Source organism: Cervus elaphus, chromosome 9 (genome assembly GCF_910594005.1).
Source record: "Cervus elaphus chromosome 9, mCerEla1.1, whole genome shotgun sequence".
NCBI classification, from domain to species: Eukaryota; Metazoa; Chordata; class Mammalia; order Artiodactyla; family Cervidae; genus Cervus; species Cervus elaphus.
Genome location: NC_057823.1, coordinates 96,053,850 through 96,069,182, shown reverse-complemented (window position 1 = coordinate 96,069,182; position 15,333 = coordinate 96,053,850). Strand labels below are relative to the sequence as shown.

The 15,333-nt window shown below is 41.0% G+C and overlaps 1 protein-coding gene across 1 annotated transcript in view; it reads right to left on the bottom strand.

The window, feature by feature from the left end:
• Window positions 1-4,216: 4,216 nt before the first annotated feature.
• Window positions 4,217-15,333, bottom strand: part of LOC122700636 (leucyl and cystinyl aminopeptidase) — a 95,393-nt gene continuing 84,276 nt past the window's right edge. Inside the window, exons 14-18 of the mRNA XM_043913680.1 lie at window positions 13,321-13,505; window positions 11,195-11,356; window positions 9,051-9,191; window positions 8,106-8,187; window positions 4,217-7,541 (exon numbers count right to left, since the gene is read on the bottom strand). Of these exons, the coding sequence (XP_043769615.1) occupies window positions 7,410-7,541; window positions 8,106-8,187; window positions 9,051-9,191; window positions 11,195-11,356; window positions 13,321-13,505 (702 nt within the window). The 3' untranslated portion in view covers window positions 4,217-7,409. The remainder of the gene's footprint in view (window positions 7,542-8,105; window positions 8,188-9,050; window positions 9,192-11,194; window positions 11,357-13,320; window positions 13,506-15,333) is intronic.

The window sequence follows — 15,333 nt, the reverse complement described above, 5'->3', positions numbered from 1 at the left end:
TTATATTGGTTATAAATTGCAGAACAAAAAAACCAGTGCTCAGAAGCTCGGAGGGAGGGAAGAAAGGGATGGATGGATTTTCCACATGCATTTTCTTTGCGACAGATAAATATGGAGTCGTAACATTTACCATGTGGTGGATGAACAGTCAATGTGAAATATGACTAAAGAATGCTGAAAGTTAACACACAGGTCTGGATGTATGAAATGCATGCAAAGACACAGAGCTAAAGAGACAGTATGGGCTTACGTTTCCGAGGACACTTGGAGATAACAGCTAACCCGGCAAGCACTGAAGATAAAAAGGAAAAATGAACAGGAATGGTTCAGCTAGTGGAGGAGAGGAGACAGATGCAGCCATGCAGAAGAGCTCTGGGGAGGGAAGGGCCAACTCGCCCTCCCATGTGCAGGGTGTTGGGAGACGAAGGGCTTGCCACCCCAATTCTTCTTGGATCAGTTTTGGGGCCCATGTTGTCATTTACTAGAATGATGGCAATTAACTCAAAAAGATTCGCTCCAAAACCCAAAATGACTTCTACCGAGTACAGAAGAATATGTTACGGATGGAGCTGAGTCAGAATCCAGGCCTCAGAAAGGAGCTACTCTCGAGGGTCTTCACATGAGTTTGAATGAGTGCTGCTGAGAGGTGAAGAGCAAAAAAAAATTTAATCGCACCTGAAGTATTGTCTTTTTGACTTTCTGGAATTGCCGAAGTACAGGTCCCTCCCTTCTCTCCATTTCATTCAGTGTGAGTCAACCCGAGACCTGCTGGATGTGACCAGCTCTCACAGCCCACCCGTATCCAAGTGTCTTCCCCCATCTTACGGGCGACATGCCTGGGGCCATCAGTCACAGCACCTCAGTGCTACACCTTTAGCTCAGATGGCAGGGACCTGGCGGGGCACTTTTTGTTAGATACACTCAGAGCCCTGCAAGGGACTATTAAAGGAAAATAACGGGGGAAGAAAAGAAGCAAATCATATATGTGCATGTATACACTTACAACTTTAAAGGCATATATCTGAGAGAATAAAAATAGCCACAAAATAGTAACTATACTAGCTCCAGCTGAAGGAGCAAATATGTGGGAAAGGAAGAAAAATAACCTGCTCATCTAGGAGAGTCAATTTTCATTAGTTCCCCACATAGCCATGTAAAGGACTGAACACAACATAAAGCAACAAATGAAAACATTCGTGTGTATTAAGAATATTCCCCTGCCAAAAATATAAACCTCTATAAAACAAGCAGACAACATACAACTCTTCTACTTGCTGTTACCACACAGGCAACAAGGGGAAGGGGAGAAGGGGAGGTTGTCATACACTTCTCCTCAACTTGCATTTGGTAACTTGACATCCACCCAAAGGACTAGGTATAAAATCAGGAACATGGAAACATTTATATACACTTTTAAAAAGGGCATAACCCATCCCTTCCCACTAACTACTACCCACCCAATAATTCCTCCCTCTAAAAAAAAGAAGAAAAAAAAGAAAAAATTCCTAAATTGCTGAACTATTGCCCATGTAGGCAGCCAGGGAAGGGAATAGAGGAGATTTATCATACATCTGGACCTTCATGTTTCATTATATACCTACAGATCCCAGCAAGGAACTGGGTACTAAATGAAATAACACACAAAATGTAGCAAACATTTATACATTTTAAAAGTGTATATATATGTACACACACACACACACACACACACACACACACACACACACACAGCTCTCCCATCCCTACTGCTCCAAAAACAGAAGCTGAACACCTATTCTTCTGCCACTACCCAATGAGGGAAAGCAAGTAAGGAAATTTTTCATAGAATCAGTCTCAACTTTCATTAAGTTCCTAAAGAGTCATGCAAAAGACTGGATTCAAGATGAAATGAACACCAAAAGAGGCAGAAACATTTGTATACATTTAAAAAATTTATGTATCTTGTCTAACAAGCTCATCCCCCATTAAAAACCTCAAAGACAAACAACAGAAAACCAAATCCTCAAGTACTCCTATACTACCGGTATACACAGGCTACAGAGGAAGGGGGGGGGGGAGATTGATTACACCCCCATCTGGGCCTCTGCATTATATTTGATATTTAGGAGTCAAAAAAGACACTAGGCTTGAAGTGAAAGGACAAATAAATGCAGCAAACGTTTGGACACACAAGCAAACCCAGACACCCTCGCCACTCTGCGCCCTGCAAAAAAGTCTTCAAACGACTACGCTACTAGTCATTGCCTAGACAGGCAATAAGGGAAGGGGGGAAGAGGAGATTTTTTCATAGAATGAACCTTAATTTTCATCATGTACCTGAGAATCCCTGGAGAGGTTTAGGTACAAAATGAACTAACAGAAAAAAAAAAGGAACACAAACATTTATATACATTGTAAAAAGTACATATCCCTACGCTCCCAGGCAAGGGAGTGATAGAGGTAAAAATAATCTAGGCTGCTCTACAACTATTACCCACAGAGGCGACAAGGAAAGGGGAAGACAGAAGATGTTCCTACATCCATACCTCCACATCTCGTTAGGTGCCTACACATCCAAGCAAGGGATAAGTGCAAAATGGAGTAACATGATATAGAAACAGGCACTGTATATATACAGATTTCAAAAGAATATATCCTGCCTCAGTCCCTTCCCAGCACCCCCCCCAAAAAAAATTCTAAAAGCCTAAACTACTTTAAAATTATTGACTACATGGATAAAAAGGGAAAGGAGAGAAGACTGCTGTGTCTCCAGAACTCTGTGGTGCATTAGCAACCTACCAGTCCAAGTGAAGGAGAGTGAGTGAGTGAAAGTCACCCAGTCGGGTCTAGCTCTTTGCGACCCTATGGACTGTAGCCTGCCAGGCTTCTCTGTCCATGGAATTCTCTAGGCCAGATTACTGGAGTGGGGAGCCATTCCACACTCCAGGGGATCTTAACTCAGGGATCGAACCCAGGTCTCCTACATTGCAGGCAGATTCTTTACCAGCTGGGCCATCAGGGAAGCCCCCGGGTGAAGGGCTGGGTACCAAATGAAATACTATAAGAAGGAAGTAAAAACGTGAGTATACGTATGTAAAAGCATTTACCCTAATACCCACAAAAGAGCCCCTAAAACTAATCAACTACTCTACTAGCCATTGCCCTCTCAGGCAACACGGGAAGGGGTCAAGAGGAGATTGTCATACATGTGGACCTCCACGTCTCATTAGGTACTTTCACGTCCTATGAGAAGGACGTAGTACGAAATGATTAGTTATAATACAAAGTTATAGATTTATTTATATACATTAAGTACATACCCCACTGTCTCCCAACTCACAAAACAAAAACTACTCTAGCTATTGCCCAAAAAGGCAGTAAGGAAAAGGAAAGAGGAGATCTGTCATACTCTGAAGCTCCATTTTCATTAAGTACATATGCATTCATGCAAAGGAACACACCTAAAATAAGACACTAAAAAGTGGCATAACATTTATATACACTTGAAAAAAAGAATATCCATCCCTCCCCCATCCCTGCCCTCAAGAACAGACTAGATCAAAACAACAGAAACTACAACCACTCAGGTATATCCATACAGGCAATAAGGAGAGGGTAGATAAGACATTCGTCATACTTTGGGACCTTCACGGTTCATTAGATCTCTACTTATCCATGAGGAGGATGAAGGAAAGCCCAAACTACTTTAAAATTCAAACACCCACAAAATAATGGCAAACACATTTAGACACATTTTAAAAAGAACATACTCTGCTCTTCTCTCACTATGACCATCTCCCTCCAAAGAAGGAAATCAAGTAACTACTCTGTAGCTATTGCCCAGGCAGGAAAAATTGAAAGGCTAAAAGAGATTTTCACAGGACAATGTCTCTTTCACTTTTCATCAGGATAAACTATACTAAGACGAAAGAATATAAAAACATCAAAACACATGCATACATTTAAAAAGTATATACCCCCAAAGAACCACTCAAAGAAATCAATCAACTACTCTATGAGCTATTGCCCACGTGGGCAACAAGGGGAGGGGAGAAGAGGAGGTTTATCATACTTTCGGACTTCCACTTTTCATCTGGTACTTAGTTGCCAATGAAGAGAATGAAGCACAAAAGAAAAGAAAGCAAAACCCAGCAAAAATCAACACATAGGCTTTTAAAAATACAAATGGGGATGTAAGGGAGGAAGAAAAGAGTTTAATTCCAATTAAAAAAAAAAAAAAGGCAAAGGGGAGAAGAACTACATCATACCTATGAAATTCAGGTCTTGTTTTGCAAACTCAGCCCAGAAATTGCTTTCTGCACATCTCCTGAGATGCATACACCTTCCCTGCACCCCCATGACATACAGAAGGATTATGTAAATATTCAGCAACCTGACTACAGATTATCGTTCCATGTGCATTAGATCAACTAGATGCTCAGAAGCTAACTCAGGACCAGGCTCTCTGTAATCCAGCAAACTCAGCACTTAACTTTCATTTCTTCCTTTCCAGTGTTCAGAAAGGATTCTGTTCTGCACCCAGGAAGACTGATGTGGCTCAGTCTATACTCAGAACTCTTCTGACAGCTCTGTCCCCACAGTGGCTAAAGTACACGTGAAAACACGAATGGTGGAGAACATTAGTGTTAAGTGGGACTTGCGACAGTAAGAAAGCTCGTGAACACCAAAACAGTGCAAACAACACAGTTTCGCTTAAAGATGGAGCGAGGCACAAGCTTATGGTGGCTGCTGACTCTACTTCAGCTTACTGTATCTAATCAGCTGGTGTCAGCAAGCAACTAGACATCAACAAACTGAACTCCTTGGGGTTCTAGTTTCGTAGCCTTTCAGACCTCCAAAGCCTAAGCTTTTCTTCTACAGTTCCAGATTTCCAATGTTGTCTTTCCTAATAATGTAGTATGATGTGTCTTTTTATTAATTCAAGTCGACTCTCTCTCTGCAATGAATATAACACTTTTCAGACAGTTCTGAATTGTGTCATGGTGTGTGCTCATAGAACAAGGAACTGCTGTGCTTCTATCTGTTTGAGTTCTCAGAAATACGGTGGTGAAGTAAAATTCTGGGGGGGAAACTTCAAAAGCTCCAACAATACTTATCATACCACACGGCCTACCCATTATTTAACCTTATATTCCTGACTTAAGAGTTGGTTTTTGGAAGCCCTGTATAGATGGGATAGCATAACATTAAAAAAGTATGGAATCTCACAGGAAAATCTGAGGTGAGGCCTATGAATGAAAAATACAATTGGTATGGATCTGGTATTAAGGGAATGAATGGCTTTTGAGTACAAAGATAGAAATGGATTTTGAGTTACCTCCTTTTTAGCCCATGTTTTGATAAAGTTTTAATTATAACAACCCCCACCCGGCTCCTGACACACACACTCCCAGGAAAGAATGATATAATTCAAGACAAGATTTGCCATATGCAGAGCTAACAAATATTACAGGAACAATGTGAAGATGGGCAGGCAAAATGGAAGAATCTTAAATGATTTTGAGAAGTAGCAAAGTTTAAACTCTGTATCAAAGTGGACTTTAGTAACATGGTTTAAAACAAAAACAAAAACCCAGCAACAAAAAATCCTCCAAAATTTTAGTATTTTTCCCCACTCTAAAAATATAAAAACACACTTTCAAATATTGACTAAATTATCATTCATTTACTGAAGCACAAGAGGAATAAAGACCTACAATCACCCTAGTTTCAAAAAAACATCTTCAGATGATTCTGTGATTCTCAGATAACAGTATTTTCTACTCTAAAATACAGAGATAAGTGCTGTTTAGAAAACACTAAATTGGGAGAAAACATACTAGGGCTAAGGAAGGTTATCTTTAGTTTCTATTGCCAGTCTTTTCAATTTTGCTATATAAAAATATTTTCATAAAATAAAATATAATTTTATACATAATTCCTATATTCTCACTTGATACCTGCTAAATAAAAAAAAGGTGACCTTTCCCGTGTCTGATTCAGTGGAGTGTTTTAAGTGCTGAAAAATGGGTAAATACCCTTTTTATGTACGTAGGTGTTTTCAAGCAAAATAGAAAGTACAATAAATACTAGGGAGAAAGCTTTTCTCCTAAGAATCAAAGAAACACAACAATCTAGGTATAAGTCTGCATAGCTCAAAAAATTCAAGTACAGTATTTCCCCTTTAGAAGGAGTAAAATTGCCATGTAGTTTTGGATACTTTCTTTCCTTCCTTGGCCATTCCCTATAATCTGTTAGTTTGGCCATTACAAAAGAAAACTTTGATTTTTCAACTAAAGAAAAGTACTGTTTCTGACAGTAGAAAAAATTCAAAGCCCACCATATTAAACCTAAATCAAGTTATTCCTATCCACATTCTCTTTATTCCTTTAAGGTACCATGGTGAACTTCAAATAAAAATGTTCAATTTCTCAAAGGCCCTATTTTAAAATATACTAATATGCAACTCTATCATATAAAATGAAAAACCACTCAACGGGTATGATTAAGAGAAAGTGTCTGTGATCTACCATGCCAAAAAGCAACTTAAACAAACTGTAAACTGTAATTCTTAGTAAGAAAGTCATGATAAGAGACACCAGTATTAAAAAAAATGCCATAAATGCAGAAATACTTATTTATAACATAAGGGATATCTATGGCAGGGAGTGATAAAGGTGTACAGAGATTTGGGGAACACTGGAATTCCTTAGTAAAATATTAACGCTAACTCGGTTTGAAATATTTTCCTGAAAGATGAAAAATAAGGTGTTAAATATTTGGAAAATTTAATCTTTTGGCCTTGTTATTTAGCTTTACAACAAAAATTTAAAAATTCTGTAGCACCTGACTATTCTTCAGAAAAAAATATAATAGTTATAAACTTTTTCCATAAAAGAAAGGATTATTCAAAACCCCCAATCAAAGTAGATCCGCACACCTGAGGTCAGTTCTGTACAGCTGCATGATTCAATGACTTTATTACCATACTTTTTGATGCTAACTTGGAACCACATTCAAATATCTATCAACAAGAAGCAACAAATGGCTAACTAACCCGCAGCCTGCAAAGATGGTGGCTCCCATTCCTTATTTCACGGTGTCAACATTTAGCCAGAAACTGAGAACAGAATTGCAAAACAGATTTTTTTTTTCCCCCATTTGAATATCTTCAAAGTAGAAAAATTACCCATTGTTTTTGTAGATGGTTGGCATACAGGTGAATATAATTTGGTAATAAATAACTACACACTGCCCAAAGACATTTCAGAAAAGACAGATGAAAAAATACAGACTGGCCCTGAGCAAACTAGAACTCCTAAGAGTGCAAACAACTCAGCAGCGATCCTGGTTTCACCTTGGCTTTTGCAAAAGCAGCAGAGGCCCAGTTAACAAGCTCTCCGAAGGGTGATGAGGTACAGGTGTGCACGCTACAGCCAATATGTCAGAGTTTTAACGTTCTTCTCCACCCACTGCATGTTCAGCTGAATGACTTCCAACGCCTCCTGGACACAGCGAAGTCGAAAGGTGGCCTCTGACTGATTTTCAAAGAATGCCTGGACCTGTAAGTTGCACACAGAAGTATTTCAAAAGAAGAAAAGAATGGTATACCGCAGCTTTGAATATCCTTTTCAAATAGGCTTTAACTTAGTGATGGTCATGCTGATGTGAAGCTGTTTTAAAAAAGAATTCCCCTTACTCCCACAAGGATGAATTTTTCAAATTTCAAGTGGGGGGGTGGGGAGGGTGGAAAGGCCAAGTAACAGTAAATAAGGTAGAGTCTAAAGTTAGGCCTGGGGTCTAATTTTACCCTCTGAATGGAACTCTTCAAAAACAATCTAATCGCCAGTTAAAAATAAACTTGGCATATGTGGATCTTAATTCAAAAAATCATCTGTATCAGATGGGAGACAACGGCATACTGTGGAGGATGGAAGCAGAACTTTTCCTCCTTGCTGCATATCCACCCTTTAGAAATAATCCCAGCGCAGGATCATTAGCGCGGATGCAGGCAGGCAGACTGAAGGGACGGGGCTTGGCAGGGGAAACCACCATCTGACTTATACTGAGCACCCTGAGGGCGAAGGGATGGCCTGGTCTCCCCAACAGCATTTGATGCAACCAACCTCAGATAAATGTGCCTTTGTTGAAAACTGGTGAGTTGATCCAGCAACGATACTTTGTATGGTATAGGACCCCAGATGGAACCTGAAGAAACACAAACATAAGGGCAAAAGGCAAAAAAGAATGAGTCAGCTGCTGGTAAGCCAGGTTCCTGAGTGCAGAGAACATGCTTATTGTAAACTCCACATGCCCGAGGCAGAGTGGAGTCCTGCTCCTGGGAACTGGGGAGCTTGGTGCATCGGGAGTCACCACACACACCTCTCTCTCCAAGTAGGCAGGAGAGCCAAAGAAATTAACAGCCCACGTTTGCCTCAAAAACAGCATCACACACCCAGAAGGTGTCATTACTGATTTAAAAGGGAAAAATGAGCGACTTGTGCTGTTGAGCTGGGTCTGAGTTTGTAAACGATCCCTTGGTAATGAGGAGGTGTTTGCAACACATGAAACTAAACAGCCATTCTGAAATAGTCCGTGGCCAAGCCAAGTGAGCTGGCTTCCCTGGTGGCTCAGACGGTAAAGCATCTGCCTGCAATGCAGGAGACCTAGGTTCGATCCCGGGTTGGGAAGATTCCCCTCAAGAAGGAATTCCCACTCCAGTACTCTTGCCTGGAAAATCCCATGGACTGAGGAGCCTGGTAGGCTACAGCCCATGGGGTTGCAAAGAGTCGGACAAGACTGAGCGACTTCACTCACTTAAGCTAAGTGAGCTTGTGCGGAGCAAGGTTGGGCTTGACTAGTTCGATTACTTAAAACACCATTGTTAAATTGACTTGCATTACGGAATGTTGTTTACAAATGTGACTATTTCCGTGTTCGTTAAACTGTCACTGAAGCATTTTTCCTCTCACAGCAAAGCGTGACTCTTCTGAACTAATACAACCCTGGGGACTGCTTTCAGATGCAAGGCTTTCAAGTACTGAAAGTTAGTAATTCTCTGAGCAACTCACTTCTGCACAAGCTTACTCCAGTGCTCTTTGACAAAATCCCAGGCCAGCAAGTGTCCGGGAAAACGCCGGGCCACCGTCCTAATGATGAACGACAGCTTCTGTGTTCGGATGAGATCTCCATCGAGGCTCTTTTTCATCAACCTGGAGAGCAGAGCAGATTGAGCTTCCAAAATAATTATTCATGATGAAATGATGACTGAATTTAAAATAATACCGGTCTCCTAATTAAAGCTCTGTGGCAATTCAAGAGATATAAGTTTTGGTTCCGTCTAAGCTTCATTAACAGTGAAAACTTGTCATGTTTCTATGTGAAGGAAAAACCAATGAGATAAACACATTAATATACTGTTACATAGTAATAAATTGTTCTTGATGTAATAAGGACATTTAGGGGGAAGAAAAGGACATTTAGGATATAATCTCCAGTAGAATTTATGATAATTCTGAAAGCTGGTTCTGTTTTTTCTGTTAAAAACTTTGAGTAGGGAGATATCTTATTACTTTTAAACTGGGCTGTCATATAAAAATGAGGATACTTTTCAGAATGCACTCAATAAATTGATACTGATATGTGTACTAGATAATGTTCCAAATTACTGAATAACAATGTTTGAAATAGGTCATTCCTATCTATCCTCATTTTATAGTTTAAGAAGCTGAGGTTATATAATTACCCCAGGGACATAGCTATTGCTAATAAATATAAAAGTTAGGCATTTGAACATGAGCATTTGCTATGTGATAATATCTGCTTATATGAGAACACACATACCCCTAAAAGAACGCAGCAATATTTTTAACAGGAAAAAAACCCAACTGCTCATCAAGACATGATGGGTTGAATAAACTATGATAGAGCCATATTATGGAATAATACACAGCAATTAAAAAAAAATGGAGTAGGCTTTGCGGCAAATCTCAAAGACTGATCATTCACTAAACGAATGTCACAAAACACTGGGCACAGAATAAAGCATTAAGTACATAGTCCAGGACTGACCGTGTTAACAGAGGAGAGGATAAGAACAGAAGTGAAGGATCAAACGAGATCATTTTGTGTGTTACTCCATCTCTTAGTGAGTGAGTGAAGTCGCTCAGTCGTGTTTGACTCTTTGCCACCCCGTGGACTGCAGCCCACCAGGCTTCTCTGTCCATGGGATTCTCCAGGCAAGAATACTGGAGTGGGTTGCCATTTCCTTCTCCAGGGGATCTTCCCCACCTAGGGATCAAACCCAGGTCTCCCGCATTGCAGGCAGACGCTTTAACCTCTGAGCCACCAGGGAAGCCCCACTCCATTTCTTAGGTACTGTGTATAGACTTTAGAGTGGAAATTTATCAGCATATTCCCGGTCTAAAACAAAATTATTACTGGTTTAAAAACAGTAAATCTTTTCTCTGTTTGCTTGGGTCAGAACCTGGCTACTACTTTCAAGAAAATGACCATTTACAGTGCATCCTTTGGAAAGTGGGTCTGGGCAGCTGCTGAAGACATCTCAGGGACACTATCATGATTTATCTGAGCAAAACTGTACAAGAGAAGCAACAAGACCCCAGCGCCTCCCTCCACCCCTTTCCGGGCACTGACTTTCAAGACGCTTCCAGTGTCTCGGCGACTCAGAGCGCCTTTCCCCTGTTCTTCCTGTTGGGAGACCTTCTCACTGCCCTTCTTTCCTCACATGAGCCTTCCATTCCCAGGTCTTCCTCAGCTGAGTAATTAAAAAGTCTGGCAGATTCACCTGACGGTGTAACCTGTAAGCTTTTCCTTTTCCTGTAAGTACCTTTTCCTGAAGTGTCTGCATTTTCAAAGAGACGGCTGGGACAGAACCGTGCCTTTGCCCAGAAAGAATGAAGCGCTAAGTGTGGAATTAAAGACAACGTGCCAAGGGGAAGAAGACATATTTAAGAAGAAAGCAGGGCTGTGGCTCTTGGCATCTCCAGTTCCTTCTGGGCATAGCACTGTCGCCTGTGGGGACAGGTCTGGTCCCTGAGATGAACCCCTGCATGTGGGGTCTCCTCACCCCACTGCCCAGGTCAGGCCTGGCCTGTGAGCAAAAGGAGGAGAAGGGGGATTCCCTGCCCTCGAGGGTCTCTGTGCTCTGATGCTTTTGGTTTCCATAGATCATACTCCTTTGGTGGCTTCATACCAGTAAAGCTTCCGTACATTCTCTGAGCTGGCAAGAGCTTCGAGTATTTTATTCTTCTCTGCTTCAGAGCCTAGAGAGACGTATTTGCTTAAGAGGAATGACCAGCCGCTCTCAGTTTTTGCTCCAACCTTGAACACGGTCGTCATGACATCCGTAGGCAGGCTGTAAGAGAGGTGGTCCGATATGAGAACAACCAGAAAAAAACACTGAATGCAAAGGCAAGGAACTGACCAGGGGCAGTGCTTTGGGGACTGAGCAGGTAATAATAAAGTCTTCACTGTATAATTAATTGTCAGGAAAATGATGAATCCAGTGGCTGCTCCTTTCCTGGTGATGCGGCTAAAAAGCATATTAATTCAATACAGTAATCATTTACTGTTCACCCACAAAGAACCAGGCAGGCAACTGGCTGGACGCTGTGAGCAGGGAAAAAGAATAAGACATAGTCACTACCTGCTGGGAGGCTCATGGGCTATCATCAAGTACATAACGATAAATACAGACATCATAACACAGCATGATATGTCCCGCGGTAGAAATCTATCAGCATATGTAGCAGGAGGGGTGAGAACAGGGGTAGGAGCACAGTTTTCTGTCTTAATTAAGATCTCAGAGCTGGAGAGGGCTTCAACAGGTTACCCCAATATCCTACACCCCAAGTCTCCACCTGGTGTTTGAATCTTTTCCCATATACCCAGTAAGAAACCTGGCGAAAACCAATCATCATAAAAACATTTCTACTAACTGCTAATGCCACCTGCTATGTTTTATTCCTAAATTAAGAGAGACCTGTTTGATGCCTCAAGCTATTAGGAGGGTGGCTATCAAAAGCCCAGAGAATAAGTGTTGTCAAGGATGTGGAGAAACTGGAACTCTTGTACGCTGCTGGTAGGAATGGAAAACAGTGAAGCCCCTCTGGAAAACATTATGGGTATTCTTATAAAATTAGATATAGAACTACCACATGACCCAGCAATACCACTTCTGGGTATATATATGAAGGAAATGAAGCAGGTCTCAAAGAGGTATTTGTACACCTATGTTCATAGCAGCATTATCCACAGGAGCCAGAAGGTGGAAGCAACCTAAATGTCTATCAGTGGATGAAGAGATAAAACAAAATGTGGTATATACATCCAGTGGATTACTCAGCCTTAAAAAGAAAGGATATTCTGACGTATGCTATAACATGGATGAATCTTGAGGACATTATTAGGTTGTCTATGACCAACCTAGACAACATACTAAAAAGCAGAGACATTACTTTGCCAACAAAGGTCCGTCTAGTCAAAGCTATGGTTTTTCCAGTGGTCATGTATGGATGTGAGAGTTGGACTATAAAGAAAGCTGAGTCCAGAAAAATTGATGCTTTTGAACTGTGGTGTTGGAGAAGACTCTTGAGAGTCCCTTGGACTGCAAGGAGATCCAACCAGTCCATCCTGAAGGAGATCAGTCCTGAATATTCATTGGAAGGACTGATGCTGAAGCTGAAACTCCAAGTTTGGCCACCTGATGTGAAGAACTGACTCCTTGGAAAAGGCCCTGATGCAGGGAAAGATTGAAGGCAGGAGGAGAAGGAGATGACAGAGGATGAGATGGTTGGATGGCATCACTGACTCGATGGACATGAGTTTGAGCAACCTCCAGGAGTTGGTGATGGACAGGGAAGCCTGGCGTGCTGCAGTCCATGGGGTCGCAAAGAGTCTGAGTGAGTGAACTGAAAGCCAGGCACAAAAAGACACTTTCTGTATGATTTCACTTATATGAGGTACTTACAGCAGTAAAACTCCTACAAAAGAAGATAGAATGGTGGCTGCCAAGGGCTTGGGTGAGGAGAAAATGGGGAGCAGTTGTCTTGTTCAGTTTTGCAAGGTGGAAAAGTTCTGGAGATTCGTTGTACAACCATGTGAATATACTTACGCTACTGAACTGCACACTTAAAAATTGTTAAGATACTAAAGTCTATATGGATTTGATCACAATTAAAACAACAGTCTGGTTTGAGAATCAGTTACCTAGAGTTCACCTACATTAATGCTCGGCTTTATAACCTTTATGATTCAGGACATAAAGATCCTGGTTTCACTACATGCTGTGGGGCCCACAAGAGCAAGAGCATACATCACCTCTGAGTGCCATTGGACGCCACCCAGTCATTGAAGAGCTTCAAGGCAGCAGCGCTGCAGTTCTCCAGGCTGTGGGTGCAAGCGAAGTCCAGCAAGACCGACCGGAGCTCTCGAGTAGACGGAGTGCCCTCGTCAGTCCAAGTCTGCTGTTGGATCTGGCTTTGAAGCAATTTAAATACCTTGTTCTAGAGAGACAGAATGGATCATAACAGAGTCATAACAATGAGGGCAACCAGGAAAATCAGGACAAGATCTCTTTTTTTCCTACATTTACCCAAAAAGAAAAAAAAGCAGGGAACATAGATATTACTTATTTAAATAAAAACTGACATATGAAGCTCACAAGTGGTTGGGATGAAACCATTCAATATCACTAAGGCTATAAATAAGGTTGCTACAGCCAAGGTGGACTTAATGACATAGGACAGAAAGAATTAATGACTTTGTGCAGTAGGGAACATTTCTTCTGTGTATACTCAGCTAGAAGCTGCTTTCCTGCCAAGAAGTATCATCTATAACCACTGCTGGAAGAAAGCGGAAACTTCCTGACCTGGTGACTTTAGCATCCATAAATCCATTAAGCAATGAGAGAAAAATACACTTCTTTCTGAATGCGTAGGTGGTTAAATGTTTCTGAATCCATTATTAAAGGAATATTTAAAGTATCATCTAGCCTGATGCTATAATAAATTAATCTAATCAAATTAAGAAAATGAGGCCTGCAGGGAAGAACAGTTGTTTGTAAGTTATTTTTCCTCCCTCCCCAACTTTTTATTTAAAAATTTTCAAGTCTACAGAAAAGCCACAAGAATAGTAAAATGAATAGCCGTATGTCAGAGTCACTGTTTTGTTAACACTCTTACACTTGTGTATAAGACAAATATACACACACTTGGTTTTTCTGGGTTTAGTTCAACCATATGACAGCAAGTTACAGATATCATGAGATTCCATTTATAAATAATTTAGCATGCAATTCTCAGAAATAAGGACATTCTCCTATGTAACCACAATACCTTATCACACTTAAGAAAATTACCGGTTATTCAGTAAAATCATCTACAATTAAAGTCCATTGTTATAATTACTTTTGAAAGAGATCTCATTCTTAAGTATGTATTTATGGTATTAAGGCTTCCCTGGTGGCTCAGTGGTAAAGAAACCGCCTGCCAATGCAGAGACATGGATTCTACCCCTGGATTGGGAAGATCTCCTGGAGAAGGAAATGGCAACCCTCTCCAGTATTCTTGCCTGGAAAATCCCATGGACAGGGGAGCCTGGAGGGCTACAGTCCATGGAGTCGAAAAAAAGTTAGACATGACTTAGCTACTAAAACAACAACAACAACAATGGTTTTAAGAAACCAACAGATCTCTTATTTCTTTTTCATCTCTTCCCACGACAAAAGCATGAAAGCTGTTCATAATATATGGAACTATTTCCATACTCCAAGCTGTGGTGGAGGGGAGGAAAAGAGGACACAGGGAACTTTAAAAATCATCATGTAAAATATGCATTTGTGAATGTCACTGAAAGGAACCAAAATTCTAATATAAAAATGCTTATAGGGATTTTTTAGATACCTTTCATGGCAACAAATGAGGAGGATCAAAATGAAACCAGTTTACAGACATCCCCTCCTGCAGTGTTCTCGGCACAAGAGGGTTTTCTGTCACTGGTCCTGGAACTCGACCACGACCAGTCTTATTTCAAGCACCACAGATGTACAAAGCCTCTTAACCGCCCTCCAAATTAGTTCAAATTCTTCACAGAGCATAATATTCTTCTAGAGAGCCTCTGTCGATACTTAAAATGAAGCCTAGTCGGAGAGTTTTAAACTGCTGAGGCCGCTTTCTCAGCAGACCTTTCTCTGAGGTCTGAGTAAGTCTTTTGTGGAGCTGACTATGAGAATGGGGGAAAAAGCATCTGTCTAAGAAGGAGGCGAAGTTTGTGATAACGGGGCAATTCCCTTCTGTCTGCCTGCCTCACAGGCAATGAAACAGAACAGACGCC